At 46.7% G+C, this 20459-nt stretch overlaps 1 protein-coding gene across 2 annotated transcripts in view; it reads left to right on the top strand.

The window, feature by feature from the left end:
- map2k7 (mitogen-activated protein kinase kinase 7) overlaps positions 1-20459 on the top strand; it is a 120403-nt gene that overhangs the window by 78866 nt on the left and 21078 nt on the right. For both annotated transcript variants that reach the window (XM_060854864.1, XM_060854863.1), the window contains 3 exons: positions 3018-3125; positions 12918-13097; positions 19602-19682. In XM_060854864.1, coding sequence (XP_060710847.1) covers positions 3018-3125; positions 12918-13097; positions 19602-19682 — 369 coding nt within the window. The remainder of the gene's footprint in view (positions 1-3017; positions 3126-12917; positions 13098-19601; positions 19683-20459) is intronic.

Genomic DNA, 20459 nt, shown 5'->3' with positions numbered 1-20459 from the left:
AGCGTGTGCTATGGATTGCTTTAGTATCTGACAAGTTGCTAGCTTTAGAAAACAAACTGCCATTCCTAGGTGTCACAGTAGAACGAACAGCCAATGGGGAACTTCAAACCAGCGTCTACAGGAAAACAGCGCATACGGACCAAATACTGAACTACAGAAACAATCATCCCAACACCCACAAACGAAGCTGCATCAGAACATTATTTCAACGAGCCAGCACACACTGCAGCACAGAGGGACTACACAGAGCAGAGGAAAATCACCTACACTGTGTATTCAAAAAGAATGGGTACCCACTGAACACAGTCTGCCAATTTCTCAGCAACAGACCCAAACAAGCAGATAAAACACGGCCAGATCCTGTGGGATCTGGGGGTTGTTGGCTGTGCCGAGCATTTATTGCAGTCCGTAGTTGCACCTGAGAAGGTGGGGGTGAGCTGCAGTCCATTTGCTGTAGATAGACCCACAATGTTGTTAGGAAGGAAGTTCCAGAAGTTTGACCCAGCAACGGTCGTTTATTTCCAGGTCAGGATGGTGAGTGACTTGGAGGAGAACTTCCAGGTGATGGTGTTACCGTGTATCTTCTGCCTTTGTCCTTTTTGATGGAAGTGGTCATGAGTTTGGAAGGTACTGTTGAATGATCTTTGGTGAATTTCTGCAGTGCATCTTGTAGATAGTACGAACGTCTACTATTGAATGTTGGCAAGAGATGGGATGGATGATTGTGGATGTGGTGAGGGCTGCTTTGTCCTGGGCAGTGTCAAGCTGCTTTAGTATTGTTCGAGGGACATCCAGGCAAGTGGGGAGTATTCCATCACACACCTGGCTCGATCCTTGCAGATGGTGGGGACAGGCTTTGGGGAATCACAGGTGAGTTACTCGCTGTAGCTGCTGAAGTGCTCTCGCAGCCACTCCATCGGCATGGCTAGTCCAGTTCGGTTCCTGGTCAATGGCAACCCCCATAATATTGAAAGTTGGGGATTCAGTGATGGTGACATCATTAAATGTCAAGAGGGGTGGTTAGTATGTCCACGATGAGAGTTTGAGTGATCCTGAACACGGCAATCATCAACATCCCCATGTCTCCCCTCTTGCTGAGAGGGATTATTATTGCTGAAGCTGGTCAGGCTGAGGACACTATCTTGAGGACCTCCTACACTGACTTCCTGCAATGTCCTCCAACACTCAGAACCATTTTCCTTTATTGCTGGGTCTGACTCCAGCCACTGGACCATCCCGCCCCCGTTCCCATTGAGTTCGGACTTGGTAACAAGCTGCCTTAGGGCACTGTCAGCCGTCTGCGAGGGAAGGGCCTGAGCCGGCTTAGCCTTTCATGTTGTCCATATTCTCTCGGGTTTTTGTTTTCGTGCATCTTCACCTGTACACCTGTGTCCCTTGTTATAACATTGAGACTGGAGCTGGGCCCCAAATGTGGTCTAGCCAGGCTGTGTACAAGTTTACCATAATTCTGTCACTCTAGAAGTAAGCCTGGTATTTGTGTTTCTATACTCTGCAGTTCCTTGCTCCTGTCTGCCATTTCCACTCTTATTAGACAAGCAGTATGTGGTCTCCTTCCTCTTTCCACTAAACTGTAACATCTCACTCTTGTCTCCAGTGACGTTGATGTACTCCCATGTACTGTGACAGCCTTTCTCTATATTAGTTATACCAGCAATCAATTTTGAATTTAGTTGCCAGGTCTAAATTGTTTGTGTGGATGGTGAATGCAAAGGGTCTGGTCACCAATCCCTGTGGGACACCATTCCTAACCTTTTGCTTGTCTGACTAGCTTCCCTTTTCATTTTCACTAGTTTAGTTTAATAACCGGCTTGTTACCCATGCTGCTACCTGTTCCTTGATTCCACCTGCTCACCACCTCAATCACGGCCAACCTATCCTACATTATCAAAGGCTTTTATAGTCCCAATACAGTGGATATACTGCATTACTCCTGTCTTCTCATTCTGTAATTCATCAAAGAATTAACAGGTTTGGTCAAACAATGCATTCCTCATTGAAATCAGTTCTGATTATTCAGAATTATTCTGATTATTCTTGATCATATTTTTATTTTGTTTTCACGTTTGAGGAACAATTACGTTATTTTCCTCCTACCAATAGGAACTGGTCTGTGCAGTATCAGAGTTACATAAGAACAGGAGTAGGCCATTCGACCCTTCCCTCCTGCTGCACAATTCAATAAAATCTTGCCTGATCTGATTCTGACCTCCTCCCTGTCTTATTTTCGTAAAACTTGACCCCCTGGTCTTCTGTGGACGATAATTCCATCTTGGAATAACCCCCTGAGAAAAAGAAATCTTTTCTCTGACTTAAAGGACGTCTCATTCTTAAACAATATCCAACCCTAGTTAGTAAGACATGTCATTCTTAAAGTGTGTCGTGTGTTAGCTAGTTTCCTCAAAAATAATCATCATCTGGACACTCCCCCTGTCAAGATCACCTCTCGATCTTCTAAAATCCACAGGATAGCAGCCTAACCTGTTCAATCTATCTTCATAAAGTAAGCCCCTCATCCTATGAACGAGTTAAGTGAGCCTCCTCTGAACTATTTTAACTTTCATGACACCAGTCTTCACATAAGGAGATCTTTAAAATAAGGAGGTGCAATTTGACCGAGGTGCTGTATAAATGCAGTGAACCTTCCCTGCATGTGTTACATTGCACTCCCCTTGCAAGAAACAACAACCCTAGTCTTGGTTCCATCTCCTGTGCTACAGATAGGGGTCACTTCAACTGTCTGCTGGCTCTCTCTGCTGATTGTTTCTGTGTCAGAATATCACAGGAACTTAACTATTTCAGACAAAGCTGAGTTGCAGTTGGGCCTGTCGCATGTTATCGGAGCTGTATGTATTTTAAACATTTACAGAGTGTCTCAGGGGCATTGGACCTTGCTGACCTCCAGGAATTCAAAACCTACATTTGATTTAAATGAACCCAACCTGTCTAAGTGTAGACATATTGTGTGGTGACCCAGACTTTTATTCTCTGTCATACAGACTGATGTGTTCATTGCCATGGAACTGATGGGCACTTGTGCTGAGAAGCTGAAGAAACGGATTCAGGGGCCTATTCCAGAAAGGATTCTCGGCAAAATGACAGTCGCGGTGAGTAAAGATGAAGAAGGCAGTCCTCACACTTCTTGCCATTTGTTAAAGGAATATTCCAAATCAGAAGCAGCCTGGGTAAGATAGACCAGGAGAAACTGTTCCTCTCGTAACATAGTCAGGGACAAACTGTACCTGTCATAAGGTAGACCGGGACAAACTGTACCTGTCATGATGTAGACCGGGACAAACTGTACCTGTCGTAAGGTAGACCGGGACAAACTGTACCTGTCATGATGTAGACCGGGACAAACTGTACCTGTCGTAAGGTAGACCGGGACAAACTGTACCTGTCATGATGTAGACCGGGACAAACTGTACCTGTCATGATGTAGACCGGGACAAACTGTACCTGTCATGATGTAGACCGGGACAAACTGTACCTGTCATATGGTAGACCGGGACAAACTGTACCTGTCGTAACGTAGACAGGCAGAAAGTGAGGACTGCAGATGCTGGAGATCAGAGCTGAAAATGTGTTGCTGGAAAAGCGCAGCAGGTCAGGCAGCATCCAAGGAGCAGGAATGAGGCCTCATTCCTGAAGAAGGGCTTATGCCCGAAATGTCGATTCTCCTGCTCCTTGGATGCTGCCTGACCTGCTGCGCTTTTCCAGCAACACATTTTCAGCTCTCATCTCCAGCATCTGCAGACCTCACTTTCTACTCTATCCTGTCTATGCCTGTCATAATTTTGTATACCCCTCAGTCAGACCATTCCCTCGGGGAAAACGAATCCAGCCTCCCGAGTCTCCCCTCACAACTGAGACATTGCATCCCAGGCAACACGCTGAGGAATCTCATCTCTACCACCTGCAGTGCAATCGTATCCTTTTCAATCACAATATTCCATCTGTGGTCTAGCCATAGTTGTATATCCTTGTAAAAGGACTTACCTGTTCCTACATTCTACCCCCTGGCATGCGTGCTGTCTGCTGCGTTCTTCACTCTGTCTCCCTGTGCTGAGACCTTCAGGAATCGAAGGACTTGTATACTGAGGTCTCTTTGTTCTTCAGTACTTCCCAGGGCCCTATCATTGTGTATATCCTTCTTTTGTTAGACCTCCTAAAATGCATCACCTTCCACCTATCCGGATTAAATCCCACCTGCCATTTTATCGGCTGATCAATATCAGATATCTGAGACCATCCTCCCCACTATCAGCCACACCACCGTTTCCATGCCATCTACAAACATATTCATTTTAACCTTCAACCTTCACATCAAACTCATTAATGAACATAAAACCAGCAAGGCTGCCAGCACTGATCCCTTAGGAATTCTGCTAAACGTAGGCTTCCAAACACAAAAATAGTCCCCTGTCATCACCCTTTGCTTCCTATTTGCAAGATAATTCTGGATACAGTTTGCCAACTTACTTTGGGTCCCATGGGCTCTTCCCTTTTGGACCAGCCTTCCATGTGGACCTTGTCAAAGCCCTGACTGAAGCCCATGTCAATCACATCGACTGCACTACCCTCATCAATGTATTTAGTCAATTACTTTAAAAAACGTCAATTATATTAGTCAGGCAGGATCTCTCTGTTATAATACTGTGCTGATCAATTCCTGTCTTTCCAAGTGTTGAATAATCCTGTTCCTTAGAATGTTTTCCAATAATTTCCCAACCACTGATGTATAACTAACTGGTGTATAATGACCTGGCCTATCACTGTTACCCTTCTGAAACAAAGGAACCACATTAGCTTATCCTTCAGTCATTTGGCATGTGTCCTGTGGCCAGCAAAATGTTAAACATCTCCATCAGAACCCCAGCAATCTCCTCCCTCGCCTCCCTTGGCAGCCTTGGGTAAATCTTAGCTAGCTTTGGGGATTTTCTGCATGTTTATGCCCACTAAAGCATCTCATATCACCTCCTTATTCATCCTAACGTTTCAACTCCAATTGCGAGCTGCACAGTCTTTCTCCCCTGTGAATACAGCCACCATCTGACCTCAGCCACATCCACTGACTCCAACATTCCCATTTTGGTATCGAACAGGTCCTACGTTTCCCCTGGGAATCCTCCTTCTCTTAATGTACTTATAAAATGCCTTAGTGTTTTCCTTAATCCTGTCAAAGATATTTTGACGCTCTCTTTGCCCTCCAGATTTCTTTTATTAAACAATCTTTAGTGTTCTCTATACAGTCAGTTCTCCGCTAACGTGTGTCTATTCAACAGGAAATGGCTTTATTGTGATGGCAGAGTGTAGCAGATTGCTAGTAGAATGTGACCTTTCCTTACCGGTATTGGCTACAACCTGATTCCAGCTCCAAGAGCTGAAATGGCACTGCTTTTGTGTGATCACACGAGAACCAAACTATCGCGTTCTCTCAGAACCGACTGTCCTTTTGAAGGCCTGCACTGTTTGTAATGTGTTGAACGTAGCTTCCTTCTGTGTCCGTAACCCTTGGTATCTAGGGGTTCCTGGACTTGCTGCCTTTACCCTTCACCCTTAGAGAAACATGGTGACCCTGAGGTCTCACTAGATAACTTTTAAAAATAAAACACCCCCACTTACCAAATGTAAGCGTACTCTACTTACAAGTAGCTACTCCCAGTCTATGTTTGCCAGATCGTGTGTAATCATTATTAAAAGTGATCTTCACCCCCCCCCCCCCCCCCCCCAACCTTCAGACACTTAACTCCTGCACTAACCTTATCCCTTTCCATAATGACTTTGAAACTTCAAGTTATGGTTACTATCCCAGAAATGCTCACCCTCTGAAGCTTCAACCACTCATAGAGTCAAACAGTGATACTGAATGGAAATAGACCCTTCGGTCCCACCAGTCCATGCTGACCATAATCCCACCTAATCTAATCTAGTCCCAGCTGCCTGCTCCTGGCCCATATCTCCAAACCTTTCCTATTCAGGTACTTATTAAATATCTTTTCAACGTTGTAACTGTATCTTCAGGAAGTTCATTCCACATGCGAGCTATCCTCTGTGTAAAATATTTGCCCCCCCCGTGTCTTTTTAAATCTCTCTCTCCCTCACCTTAAAAGTGTACCCCCTAATCTTGAAATCCCCCATCCCAGAGAAAAGGCAACTTCCATTCATTCTACCTAGACCTCTCATTATTTTATAAACTTCAGTAAGGTCGCCCCTCAGCCTCTTATGCTCCAGTGAAAGAAGTCATAACCTATGCTCCCATTCTTTATAACTATCTGTGTATGGGCGCAAAAAACCTCTCCTCTGGTACACTTGAAAAATTCCACCTCATCTAATTATTTCACACTAAAGTGTTCCAGTCAATGTTTGCGAAGTTGAAATCCCCTAAAACTATGAACACGATTGCTCTCACCTCTCTCTCATTTGCCTACATATCTGCTCCTCTATCTCCCTCTGGCTGTTCGGAGGCCTGCAGTATCATCCCAGCAAGGTAGTAGCCCTTTCTCTCTACATTTCCAAACTCAACCCACATGGCCTCAGCTGAAGAGCTTTCTAGGACCCCCTTTGTTATTACTGCAGTAATGTTCTCCTTTGACAATAATGCAAAGCCCCTAGCTCTCTTCCATCTCCCTTGATCCTGCCTGAAACCTTTACACCCTGGAGTGTTAAGCTGTCAGTCCTGCCCTTCTCCCATCTCTCAGTGATTGCAACAAGACTACACATGCCCACATTCTGATCAGCGCCTTCCGTGTCAGGCATTTAAATAGATGCTCATTATCCCATGTGCCTTATCACACCCATATCTTCTTCACCTGCTGGACCATCTTAGTATTCCTTCTATGTCTGACTGAACCTTATTCTTGACTTGAGAACTACTCTGTGCCCCACCCCATTGCCAAATCAAGCTAAACATCTCCCCAGCAGCATGAGCAAAGCTCCCATTCTGTCCAGGTCCTGCCTCCCAGGGTCCAACACAGTATGTCTGTTTGAGGTGTGGATGGCCCATATTGACTCGTCTTCCTGGTGGCCAGCCAACACTTGTGCCTGTGTAGCCCTGTGTTGTGGTGTGACCGGCTTGCTGAGCATGCTATCTGGAGTGCTCCCTGGTGAGTACAGCCACAGCTACACCCATTCCATGTGGTCAGTCAGGAGTTACAGCTGAAGGCACTTCCATGGAGATTGGCAGGGTCCCTTATTTCCCACATATTGCAGGAGAAGCTGAGTTCTCCTGCCATTGGGATCCCTACAAACTATAAACAATAAACTAGGAACAAATGACTTAACCTTACTCACTGCTCACCAAGTGTAATTACTTAGAACATAGAACAATACAGCACAGAACAGGCCCTTCGGCCCACGATGCTGTGCCGAACATCTATCCTAGATTAAGCACCCATCCATGTACCTATCCAATTGCCGCTTAAAGGTCACCAATGATTCTGACTCTACCACTCCCACGGGCAGCGTATTCCATGCCCTCACCACTCTCTGGGTAAAGAACCCATCCCTGACATCTCCCCTATACCTTCCACCCTTCACCTTAAATTTATGTCCCCTTGTAACACTCTGTTGTACCCGGGGAAAAGTTTCTGACTGTCTACTCTATCTATTCCTCTGATCATCTTATTAACCTCTATCAAGTCACCCCTCATCCTTCGCCGTTCCAACGAGAAAAGGCTGAGAACTCTCAACCTATCCTCGTACGACCTATTCTCCATTCCAGGCAACATCCTGGTAAATCTTCTCTGCACCCTCTCCAAAGCTTCCACATCTTTCCTAAAGTGAGGCGACCAGAACTGCACACAGTACTCCAAATGTGGCCTAAACAAAGTCCTGTACAGCTGCAACATCACTTCACGACTCTTGAATTCAATCCCTCTTCTAATGAACGCTAATACACCATAGGCCTTCTTACAAGCTCTATCCACCTGAGTGGCAACTTTCAAAGATCTATGTACATAGACCCCAAGATCCCTCTGTTCCTCCACCTGACTAAGAACCCTACCGTTAACCCTGTATTCCGCATTCTTATTTGTTCTTCCAAAATGGACAACCTCACACTTGGCAGGGTTGAACTCCATCTGCCACTCCTCAGCCCAGCTCTGCATCATATCTAAGTCCCTTTGCAGCCGACAACAGCCTTCCTCACTGTTTGTGCGAAGATTTGTAGCTCGGGTGCTTGTTGTCGTGGTTCTGTTCGCCGAGCTGGAAGTTTTTGTTGCAAACGTTTTGTCCCCTGGCTAGGAGACATCAGTGCTGTGGAGCCTCCTGCGAAGCGCTTCTTTGATGTTTCTTCCATCAACAGACACATCGACCTGGACCCAATATACCAATCACTACAGCGGACAGCTGAAACTGACACCCGGAAGCGGCAAGGACAGACCACTATAAATGCCGGAAGAAACATTAAAGAAGCGCTTCACAGGAGGCTCCACAGCACTGATGATGTCTCCTAGCCAGGGGACGAAACGTTTGCAACAAAAACTTCCAGCTCGGTGAACAGAACCACTACAGCCCTCCTCACTGTCGACAACTCCACCAATCTTCGTATCATCTGCAAATTTACTGACCCACCCTTCAACTCCCTCATCCAAGTCATTAATAAACATTACAAACAGCAGAGGACCCAGAACTGATCCCTGCGGAACTCCACTTGTAACTGGGCTCCAGGCTGAATATTTACCATCTACCACCACTCTCTGACTTCGACCGGTTAGCCAGTTCTCTATCCAATTGGCCAAATTTCCCTCTATCCCATGCTTGCTTGCTCTCTCCCTATCCCAAACCAAGTACAAACCATGAAAATAAGGGCTTTCCACTCTGTCTCCCAGTTGGACCCACTCTGTCCCCCGCTGATGTTCTTGTCCTGCATCAGTACTTTGAAACCTGCCATCACCTGAGGAGCTCTGCCTCCGGTTTCAGGGAAGGGTCGCTCTGCCCCTCTCCCACTGCAGCTGTGTCAGAGCTCAGAGGGGAAGCGCTTCCACTCAGCCAGTACTTAGGGCAAGGAATGCACTGCCTGGAAATAAAGTTAAAGCGTTCACAAAGGTTTTGGGGGATGGTTTTGATTAAATTAATGTACAAGTGGATAGGAGAAAAGGAGGAGCATCGGTATGCCCCGAATGCCAGTGTAAGGGCAGCACGGTGGCTCAGTGGTTGGCACTGCTGCCTCACACCCAGGTCCCTGGCGCTTCGATTCCAGCCTCTGGCGACTGTCTGTGTGGAGTTCTCACATGCTCCCCGTGTCTGTGTGGGTTCCCTCCCGCTGCTCTGGTTTCCTCCCACAGTGCAGGGGTGGGCCATACTAAATTGTCTATGGTGTTAGGTGCATTAGTCAGGGTAAATATAGGGTAGGGGAATGGGTTTGGGTGGGTCACCCCCACAGGGTTGGTGTGGACTTGTTGGGTCTAATGACCTGTTTCCACACTGTGGGGAATCTATGTGAAGGGTTGGTGCAGCATGATGGGCTGAGTGGCCTCCTGTGCCGTAGGAATTCTGTGATCCTGCTGTTTGAGGGCACACCTGTTATGGAGGGCTGAAAGGAATGGTCAGTTTGTACACAGCTGGGTCACTGAAAGGAATGGTCAGTTTGTACACAGCTGGGTCACTGAAAGGAATGGTCAGTTTGTATACAGCTGGGTCACTGAATGGAATGGTCAGTTTGTATACAGCTGGATCACTGAAAGGAATGGTCAGTTTGTACACAGCTGGATCACTGAAAGGAATGGTCAGTTTGTACACAGCTGGATCACTGAAAGGAATGGTCAGTTTGTATACAGCTGGATCACTGAAAGGAATGGTCAGTTTGTATACAGCTGGGTCACTGAAAGGAATGGTCAGTTTGTACACAGCTGGATCACTGAAAGGAATGGTCAGTTTGTATACAGCTGGGTCACTGAAAGGAATGGTCAGTTTGTATACAGCTGGGTCACTGAAAGGAATGGTCAGTTTGTACACAGCTGGATCACTGAAAGGAATGGTCAGTTTGTATACAGCTGGGTCACTGAAAGGAATGGTCAGTTTGTATACAGCTGGATCACTGAAAGGAATGGTCAGTTTGTACACAGCTGGGTCACTGAAAGGAATGGTCAGTTTGTATACAGCTGGATCACTGAAAGGAATGGTCAGTTTGTATACAGCTGGATCACTGAAAGGAACGGTCAGTTTGTATACAGCTGGGTCACTGAAAGGAACGGTCAGTTTGTACACAGCTGGGTCACTGAAAGGAACGGTCAGTTTGTATACAGCTGGGTCACTGAAAGGAACGGTCAGTTTGTACACAGCTGGGTCACTGAAAGGAATGGTCAGTTTGTACACAGCTGGGTCACTGAAAGGAATGGTCAGTTTGTATACAGCTGGGTCACTGAAAGGAACGGTCAGTTTGTATACAGCTGGGTCACTGAAAGGAATGGTCAGTTTGTATACAGCTGGGTCACTGAAAGGAATGGTCAGTTTGTACACAGCTGGATCACTGAAAGGAATGGTCAGTTTGTATACAGCTGGGTCACTGAAAGGAATGGTCAGTTTGTATACAGCTGGATCACTGAAAGGAATGGTCAGTTTGTATACAGCTGGATCACTGAAAGGAATGGTCAGTTTGTACACAGCTGGATCACTGAAAGGAATGGTCAGTTTGTATACAGCTGGGTCACTGAAAGGAATGGTCAGTTTGTACACAGCTGGATCACTGAAAGGAATGGTCAGTTTGTATACAGCTGGGTCACTGAAAGGAATGGTCAGTTTGTACACAGCTGAATCACTGAAAGGAATGGTCAGTTTGTATACAGCTGGGTCACTGAAAGGAATGGTCAGTTTGTATACAGCTGGGTCACTGAAAGGAATGGTCAGTTTGTATACAGCTGGATCACTGAAAGGAATGGTCAGTTTGTACACAGCTGGATCACTGAAAGGAATGGTCAGTTTGTATACAGCTGGGTCACTGAAAGGAATGGTCAGTTTGTATACAGCTGGGTCACTGAAAGGAATGGTCAGTTTGTACACAGCTGGGTCACTGAAAGGAATGGTCAGTTTGTACACAGCTGGATCACTGAAAGGAATGGTCAGTTTGTATACAGCTGGATCACTGAAAGGAATGGTCAGTTTGTACACAGCTGGATCACTGAAAGGAATGGTCAGTTTGTATACAGCTGGATCACTGAAAGGAATGGTCAGTTTGTATACAGCTGGGTCACTGAAAGGAATGGTCAGTTTGTACACAGCTGGATCACTGAAAGGTATGGTCAGTTTGTATACAGCTGGATCACTGAAAGGAATGGTCAGTTTGTATACAGCTGGATCCAGTCAGCACAAGTGAACAGTGTTAATTTTTATTTATTTGAGGAAAGTGTGTTTACCAGGCCCCTGGGAGAGTTTCCTCCCTAAATATTATGATTCGAGCCATTCGGTACGTCTGATCAGACCGAGCCTGAGTTCAATCCTCTCACTCCTTCGGTATTGCTGAGTCCTAGATTCGAGGCTGAAGTTTAAAATGTTGTTAGAGCCAACCAAGGCAAGACAGCCACCAGTTTCCTGATGAACTGCTTGTGCTTGAAATGTCGACTGTCCTGTTCCTCGGACACTGCCTGACCTGCTATGCTTTTCCAACACCACTCTAATCTCCAGCATCTGCAGTCCTCACCTTCTCACCCAAGACAGCCTCTGACTGAGTTGAGTTAACAGTTAAGTTCACAACTTCTCTTGAGCCCTTCAGGGAAGACAGGAAACAGCAAACAAAGTTCCCAGCCCCCATCTCAGCTCGGTGAGAGCGTGTGACCCCTCAACTAAAGAGGATGAGCTGGGTCATACACTCAGCAATTCTAGCAACTGTTCTGTTATCAGTGGCACAGGAAGGGAACATTCCTTCAATGAGCTGTTCATGCTACTGCGGACGACTAACTCCATTCCATAAATATTCCATCAACAGGGTGGCACGGTGGCTCAGTGGTTAGCACTGCTGCCTCACAGCGCCAGGGACCAGGGTTCGATTCCAGCCTCGGGTGACCGTCTGTGTGGAGTTTGCACGTTCTCCCTGTGTCTACGCAAGTTTCCTCAGGGTGCTCCAGTTTCCTCCCACACACAGTCCAAAGATGTGCAGGTTAGGTGAATTGGCTACGCTAAATTGCCCATCCATGGCTGTGGATTCTTCATCATTGAGTTCATTTAAGATGAGGATTAGCAGATTTGTGACCTCCCTGGGAATCAAGTGATATGGAAAATTATGAATTGATGATCAGGCCTGATCATGTTGAATGGTGGACCAAGCTTTAGGGACTGAATCCTGTACCGGTCCTGTTTTGTATAGTCTTAATGTGATCCACTGGACACATAATACCAAAAGCCATATAGTGGCAGGAATTAGGCCATTCAGCCCGTTGAGTCTGCTGTGCTATTCAATCAACCACTTTCTCCCTGTAATCCTTGATCCCGTTGATATTCAAGAACCTATCTATCTTAGTCTTAAATGGACTCAGTGGCTTCCACCATCTTCTGTGGCAGTGAATTCCATAGATTCCCCACTCACTGACTGAACATGTTTCTCCTTATCTCCATTCTAAAAGGCCTTCCCTTTACCCTAAGGCTGTGCCCATGGTCCTAGTCTCTCTGACCAATGGAGACAGCTTCCCAACATCTACTCTGTCCAGGCCTGAATGTTTGAATTAGATCTGCCCTCATCCTTCTAAACACCATCGAGTATAGTCCCAGAGCCCTCAAACCTTGCTCGTACGTTAAGCAGGCGGAATAGCATCAAGATTGGCAGAGGCATAGTGGGCCGAAAGGCCTGGTGCTGTGCTGGACTGTTGTGTGTTCTAAACGCAGTATTGATCCTGACTGCATGGATGTACCTAACTGAAAGCTTGCAAAAGCAGTCCACCAATTTGTCTGTTAATTCATTTGAACAGATTGTCAAAGCACTCTTCTACCTGAAGGAAAAGCATGGTGTCATCCACAGAGATGTGAAACCCTCAAATATTCTCCTGGATGAGCGGGGTCAAATCAAACTCTGTGACTTCGGGATAAGTGGAAGACTGGTCGACTCGAAAGCAAAGACGAGGAGCGCTGGCTGTGCAGCATACATGGCGGTGAGTGCTTGATCTGTTCACCTGGTTATGTCTTAAGATGCAGAAGGGAGAATAACTGCCTGTTTCAGTGTGGGCAATGGGATATTTGTAGATATTGCACAGAGGGAGGAGGTATCTGTGTAATTCATGTGACAGAGGGGGGCAATAACTATGCGATTCACCCAGAACCTGCACACCACCAAGACCAAGTGTTGGAGACATTTCATAATGATGGAGGAAAGGTTCTAAATTAATCTGGCAGGGAAAATTCACAATGTAGGATCACAAAGAAGAATTAGTGTGCAGACAAATGTACAAGGAACCAATAGCAGCTGAGTAAGAAATGGAAAGGTACTGGTAGTCCCTGAGTTGTGAACTTAAGTCCATTTGCAACTCAATTTGTGAGCAAGTCAGAACATAGTATAGGGCGACATAAACTAGCCACTTCTAAATGTAAGAAATGTTCACGTCAGATCTTTAAAATTACATGTCTGTGGAATCTTGCTCATAAGTGGGACATTAATAAATTGGGGACCCTGTATTAATTGGAGTTAGAGTCAGAGGGAATGAAGTCAGGCCTATTAAATTAGGCTTCACAGTATATGCAAGAATATGCTCAAAGTCTGGGAACCAAGATAACAAAACGTTTTATTTTTATGAGGATTGAGTCTTCAGAGTTTCTGAAGGAAGAGAATGCAGAATCTTGAAGTATTTTTAAGGCAGAGGAAGATCGCTTCTAGATTACCAAGAAACCAACAACTGAAAGGTTATCTAGGATCTGTCTGAATGGAGGGTTGAGGTTAAAACCAGGTCAGCCCTGATGGTACTGAATGTCAGAACAGGCCTGAAGGGGCGACACAAGTGGCCTACACATCTAGGAACAAATTATGGCAGATGCTGGAATCTGTACTGAAAACAACCAATGCTGGAGATCACAGCAGGTCAGGCAGCGTCCGTGGAGAGCGAGCAAGCTAACGTTCTGAGTCGAGGTGGCTCTTCATCTGATAAGGAGTCATCTCGACTCAAAATGTTAGCTTGCTCTGTCCCCACTAATGCTGCCTGACCCGCTGTGATTTCCAGCATTGGTTGTTTTCAGTGGCCTATGCTTATTCTTTGTTTGCAAGGTTGGTGAGCTGCAGGCACAGCTATCCCCATCAGCATGTCCTGCTGCTACAACAATGGAGTCCAGGCTCAGAATAGGCCAAGAGTGGGCATTAGATATTTCCAGTGCTTCAGAGAAGGGGTGCTGCTGGGGACTAAATGTTTTGCAATGCAGAGGGCTTGGGAATAGCTGTGTGTTTGCAGTGCAGTGTGTGGGGACTAATGGTTTGCAGGATATATTGGTGCCTTGCAGTAATGTTGTGCCTGACAGTGTGTCAGGGGGAGTATTTGTTTACCTTCCGCTACATCAGAGGGGGTTATCAGCGCATTTTGTATTGGGGAAAGTGGGGAGTATCGAGGTGGGCAGGATATATCTGTGCTTATCGCGGTGTATCAGAGTGGGCTGCCAATGTATTTTAAAGATTGTATCTTTTGAATTGTCTTGCATTTTTGGTTGTAGATTGAAATAGGAAAAGGACTGATTTAAAAACCAGGGCTAGTGGAATGGATTACTGCATTGGTTAGATCATGCTGCCCGCACTTATAATAAGTGCTGTTTACACTGTTCTTATGGACCAGACCAAACCCCCTCAAAATATGAGGGAGTGGAAACCCTGACCCTTTTATATAAAGGCAACGGTCAGGTGCTGTGTCCCAAATATTCCAGGAGAATATTTGATTGGTCCACTGCAAGGATTTAAGCAAAATACACTGTATTCTTACAATACAGTTAAAAATACAAACAAAATCAAAGCCATATGTTTAGCTCTATTGAAAGACTTAATAAAATACTATATTATTTGATTGCTATTGAGCAACTGTTGCAATATCGCAACTTTTGCTAAACCCCCCCCTTGGGAAAGGCAAATTCAGCAAAAAAAGGATTTTCCCACATGCCACCTCCCTTCGAGTGCAGTGAAAGGAACACTGAAAGAACCAGTCCAGCAGCAGAGCGAAAACTGAAGCATTTTACTGCACAGAGAGAGAGTGAGAGAGAGTATCTATCGGTTCCAACTCCAAACCCCAACTCAAAGCAAAAGGCAAACTGAACCTGACTCCACCCACTTCATACTACTTCAATCTAATGTAAGAAAAACACTCTCAGCTCAAAGCTGTTTACCCACTGCTTCCAAAACAGACATTTGGGCACTGCTGTGATAACCCCCTCTGCACGAGAAACAGCACAGACCAAATCTATCTGAAATGCACACTGTTGTTAGTTGAAACGGTGGGAAACGTTTAATTGCAGACACAGTGGCATTGCAGAATGTGTACAAAAACAGATTCGACCAGCAGCAAGTGGCTGATTGATCTGTGGAGTAATGACCAAGACTGATGACAAAGGCCTTCTCCTTAGTAGACAGGCAGGAGGCTGGGAGAACACAGCAAGGCAGGCAGCATCAGGAGGGACAGGCAGGAGGCTGGGAGAACACAGCAAGGCAGGCAGCATCAGGAGGGACAGGCAGGAGGCTGGGGGAACACAGCAAGGCAGGCAGCATCAGGAGGGACAGGCAGAAGGCTGGGGGAACACAGCAAGGCAGGCAGCATCAGGAGGGACAGGCAGGAGGCTGGGGGAACACAGCAAGGCAGGCAGCATCAGGGGGGACAGGCAGGAGGCTGGGGGAACACAGCAAGGCAGGCAGCATCAGGAGGGACAGGCAGGAGGCTGGGGGAACACAGCAAGGCAGGCAGCATCAGGAGGGACAGGCAGGAGGCTGGGGGAACACAGCAAGGCAGGCAGCATCAGGAGGGACAGGCAGGAGGCTGGGGGAACACAGCAAGGCAGGCAGCATCATGAGGGACAGGCAGGAGGCTGGGGGAACACAGCAAGGCAGGCAGCATCAGGAGGGACAGGCAGGAGGCTGGGGGAACACAGCAAGGCAGGCAGCATCAGGAGGGACAGGCAGGAGGCTGGGGGAACACAGCAAGGCAGGCAGCATCATGAGGGACAGGCAGGAGGCTGGGGGAACACAGCAAGGCAGGCAGCATCAGGGGGGACAGGCAGGAGGCTGGGGGAACACAGCAAGGCAGGCAGCATCAGGAGGGACAGGCAGGAGGCTGGGGGAACACAGCAAGGCAGGCAGCATCAGGAGGGACAGGCAGGAGGCTGGGAGAACACAGCAAGGCAGGCAGCATCAGGAGGGATAGGCAGGAGGCTGGGGGAACACAGCAAGGCAGGCAGCATCAGGAGGGACAGGCAGGAGGCTGGGGGAACACAGCAAGGCAGGCAGCATCAGGAGGTGGAGAAGTCAACATTCAGGGTTACCCTTCTTCAAGAGTTATACCTGAAATGTTGCCTTCTCCCCCACCTGATGCTGCCTGCCTTGCTGTGTTCCCCCAGCCTCCTGCCTGTCCCCCCTGATGCTGCCTGCCTTGCTGTGTTCTCCCAGCCTCCTGCCTGTCCCTCCTGATGCTGCCTGCCTTGCTGTGTTCCCCCAGCCTCCTGCCTGTCCCTCCTGATGCTGCCTGCCTTGCTGTGTTCCCCCAGCCTCCTGCCTGTCCCTCCTGATGCTGCCTGCCCATTCTAAGTGATTAGAGATTTAACACCAACCTACATTTGTTCAATACATCACATCCGTTGTAAGACACTTTGATCTTTTACTATCAATCGTGTCCTATGATTCTGTCACACTAGCTACCTGACGAAGGAGCAGTAACTATAGGCCGGTGAGTCTCACTTCTGTTGTGGGCAAAGTCTTAGAGAGAATTGTAAGGGATAGGATTTATGAACATCTGGATAGGAATAATGTGATCAAGGATAGTCAGCATGGTTTTGTGAAGGGCCGGTCGTGCCTCACAAACCTTATTGAATTCTTTGAGAAGGTGACTAAGGAGGTGGATGAGGGTAAAGCGGTAGATGTGGTGTATATGGATTTTAGTAAGGCGTTTGATAAGGTTCCCCATGGTAGGCTACTGCAAAAAATATGGAGGTATGGCATTGAGGGGGAGTTGGAGGTTTGGATTAGGAATTGGCTGGCTGGAAGAAGACAGAGGGTAGTAGTTGATGGTAAAGGTTCATCTTGGAGTGCAGTTACCAGCGGTGTTCCGCAAGGATCTGTTTTGGGACCATTGCTGTTTGTCATTTTTATAAATGACCTGGAGGAGGGGCTAGAAGGCTGGGTGAGCAAGTTTGCAGATGATACCAAAGTCGGTGGAGTTGTTGACAGTGAGGAAGGATGTGGCAGGTTACAGCGGGATATAGATAAGCTGCAGAGCTGGGCAGAAAGGTGGCAAATGGAGTTCAATGTAGCTAAGTGTGAAGTCATTCACTTTGGTAGGAGTAACAAGAAGATGGGGTACTGAGCTAATGGTCGGATACTTGGTAGTGTGGATGAGCAGAGGGATCTTGGTGTCCATGTACACAGATCTCTGAAAGTTGCCACCCAGGTAAATAGTGCTGTGAAGAAGGCATATGGCGTACTGGGCTTTATTGTAGAGGAATTGAGTTCCGGAGATATTACGAGGGGGCAGAGCTTTAAATTAAGGGGTGGTAGGTATAGGACAAGGGTTAGGGATAGATTCTTTACTCAGCGGGTTGAGTGTTCATGGAATGCCCTGCCAGTATCAGTGGTGGACTCTCCCTCTTTATGGGCATTTAAGCGGGCATTGGATAGACATATGGAGGATAGTGGGCTAGTGTAGGTTAGGTGGGCTTCAGTCGGCGCAACATCGAGGGCCGAAGGGCCTGTACTGCGCTGTATTTTTCTATGCTCTATGTTCTATGCTCTGAAAGCTTGTACTTTCAAATAAACCTGTCGGGCAATAACCTGGTGTTGTGAGATTTTGAACTTCATTAATGCTGATCTTAGGTTGCCTTTGGGGGTGGGGGGGGGGGTATACTTGACAGAATTCCCAAGTGAGTAGAGGTCAGAAGTGAGTTGAGTGGCAGTCTGTGTTTCCCTCCTCTTTCAGCCTCCTTTTTCTCTGTCCCTCTCCCACAGTCTTCAGCATTTCCCTCTTTCTCACACGTTTCGCCCAAACCTCCCATTGTCTTACCCTGCCCCCTGAACATTATGAAAATGATCCAAGTGGCTCTGCACTGACCAGTACAAATCTTGGCTGGAGAGACTTAAATGCAATTTGAGACAAGGTGATTTCTTCATGAGAAAAGAAACATTAACTAGGGTAGCAACAGGCCAAGAAAAGCAAACCGTCGCGCTTATTGAAACACCTAAAACAGAAAGGAGAATGGACAAAGTGAACCTAGGCCCCTGAGAGAATGCAGCTTGGAAATAACACCAAGGAACCAGGAGATGGCGAAAAGTTGATAAATACTTTGCATCAATCTTCATGGGACAGGACACTGACAGCATTCTGGAAGGGCTAGATAATTAGGGTATTAAGAGGGAAAATACAGAAGAGAAAATAATGAGGCTAACCGCTGGTAAGAGTCTTGGTCCTGATGGATTGCATTCTAGCATTGTGAAAGTAGTGATACGAGATAGTGTATGCACTGGTTATCATCTTCTAGGAATCCATAATTTGGGAAAAGTCCCACAGGATTACAAAATTGTCAGTGTTGTTCAAACATTATTCACTTATTCAAAAAAGAAAGACAACATGAAAGGTCCCTCTAGGTCGCACAGCTTGTTACCTCTCAGTGGGAGAATGTCAGGTCTATTAGCAAGGATGTAATAGCCGAGCGTTTGGAAATAGATAATGGAATTGAGCAACGTCAGCATGGCTTCCTGAAGGGGAAATCCAGTCCGAGCAATTTGTTACCCTGCTTTGAGCAAGTAACAAATTGGGTAAATGGGAACCACTCGATATCCTATATTTGGACATGTTTAATGATGCTGCAGGAGGTGTTAGAGGGAATTTATAGCAGTCCTGGAGGATGGGCTTGTAGACAGCAGAGTTAGAACAAAGGAGACATTTTCAGGATGGCGCCCTGCAGTCAGTGGAATGTAACAGGTATCCATTGCTAGACCACTATTTTTTACAATATATCAATGACTTAGGATGACAGGCGTGAATGTACCATCACCGAATTTGCGGATGAAACAAATATAGGTAGGAATGTATATCTTGATGGGTGTTGGGGGAGGGATACCTGTGTATTTTGCTGTTTCGGGGAAATGTCTGTGTTGTGGAGAGGGGTAATGTTTCTGTAGTTTGCACGACACCAGAAGGGAGTATCTGTCTGTCTTGCAGTGATGAGAAGCAGGCTATCAGTGCATCATCTGGTGCAGAGAGGGGGATATTCTATAAAGTACTGATGATTTCTCCTAGTCACATGTATACCTACACATGACCAACATTCTGGGGACAGCTGGAGTGGAGACTCTAACCACTATTAGGACAAGTAAGGCAGTACCAGATCAAGGTGAGGACTTGGCACACAGCGACTTCCTAGTGAGGGTATGGAATATACCACCATCCAGAGGACTATCCCTTCACATTTAATTGACTTTTTATTGACAGCCTGAACGGATAGATCCCCCGGATCCCACCAAACCTGACTATGATATCAGAGCGGATGTCTGGAGTCTCGGCATTTCACTGGTAAGCAAAGAGCTTTTAGTGCTTAAAGCAACCTCCTCCTCAGATAGGAATACTGAGCTTCCCACTGTAACAGTGGTGGCCAGGTCCACTCACTGATGCCCGTGTTAATGCCATCCATCCTCGATGATGGATGAGTCCAATACATCAGTGGAAAACATAAAACAGAAGCATACACAGAAACCTGCAGCCAAATGTGCAGAGTGGATCATCCATCTCAGCATCACTGATTTTAACCAATTCAATCTGCTCAGGAGATCAAGAAATGGTCAGATGCACTGGATATTGCAAAGGCTATGGGCCCTGACAACATTCTGGCAAAGGTACTGAAGACTTGTGCTCCAGAACCTGCCGTACCCCTGGCCAAGCTGTTCCACCACAGTGACAGCACTGGCATCTACCTGACAATAAGGAACATTGCCCAGGCATGTCCTGGTCAATTACCATCACATCGGTCTACTCTCGATCATCAGTTAAGTGATGGTGATGTCACTGCTGCTGCCAAGCAGCTCCTGACCTCATTCCAGCCTTGGGTCAAACATGGACAAAAGCGGTCTGGGCTCGAGGTGGAGTGTGATTGTTAGCCTGTGACACCGAAGCTGCATTTGACTGTGCGGTGGTGTTCGAGGGCCCCTGGCTAAACTGGAGTCATCAGGAATCAGAGGCAAACTCTCTGCTGGTTAGACTCGTACATGGCACTTAGGAAAACGGTGTGGTTGGTGCAGGTCAGTCATCTCAGCTCCAGGATCTCCCTGCAGGAGTTCCTCAGAGGAGTGAGGA

Source organism: Hemiscyllium ocellatum, chromosome 45 (assembly GCF_020745735.1).
Source record: "Hemiscyllium ocellatum isolate sHemOce1 chromosome 45, sHemOce1.pat.X.cur, whole genome shotgun sequence".
NCBI classification, from domain to species: Eukaryota; Metazoa; Chordata; class Chondrichthyes; order Orectolobiformes; family Hemiscylliidae; genus Hemiscyllium; species Hemiscyllium ocellatum.
This window is presented reverse-complemented; position numbering and strand designations above follow the sequence as displayed.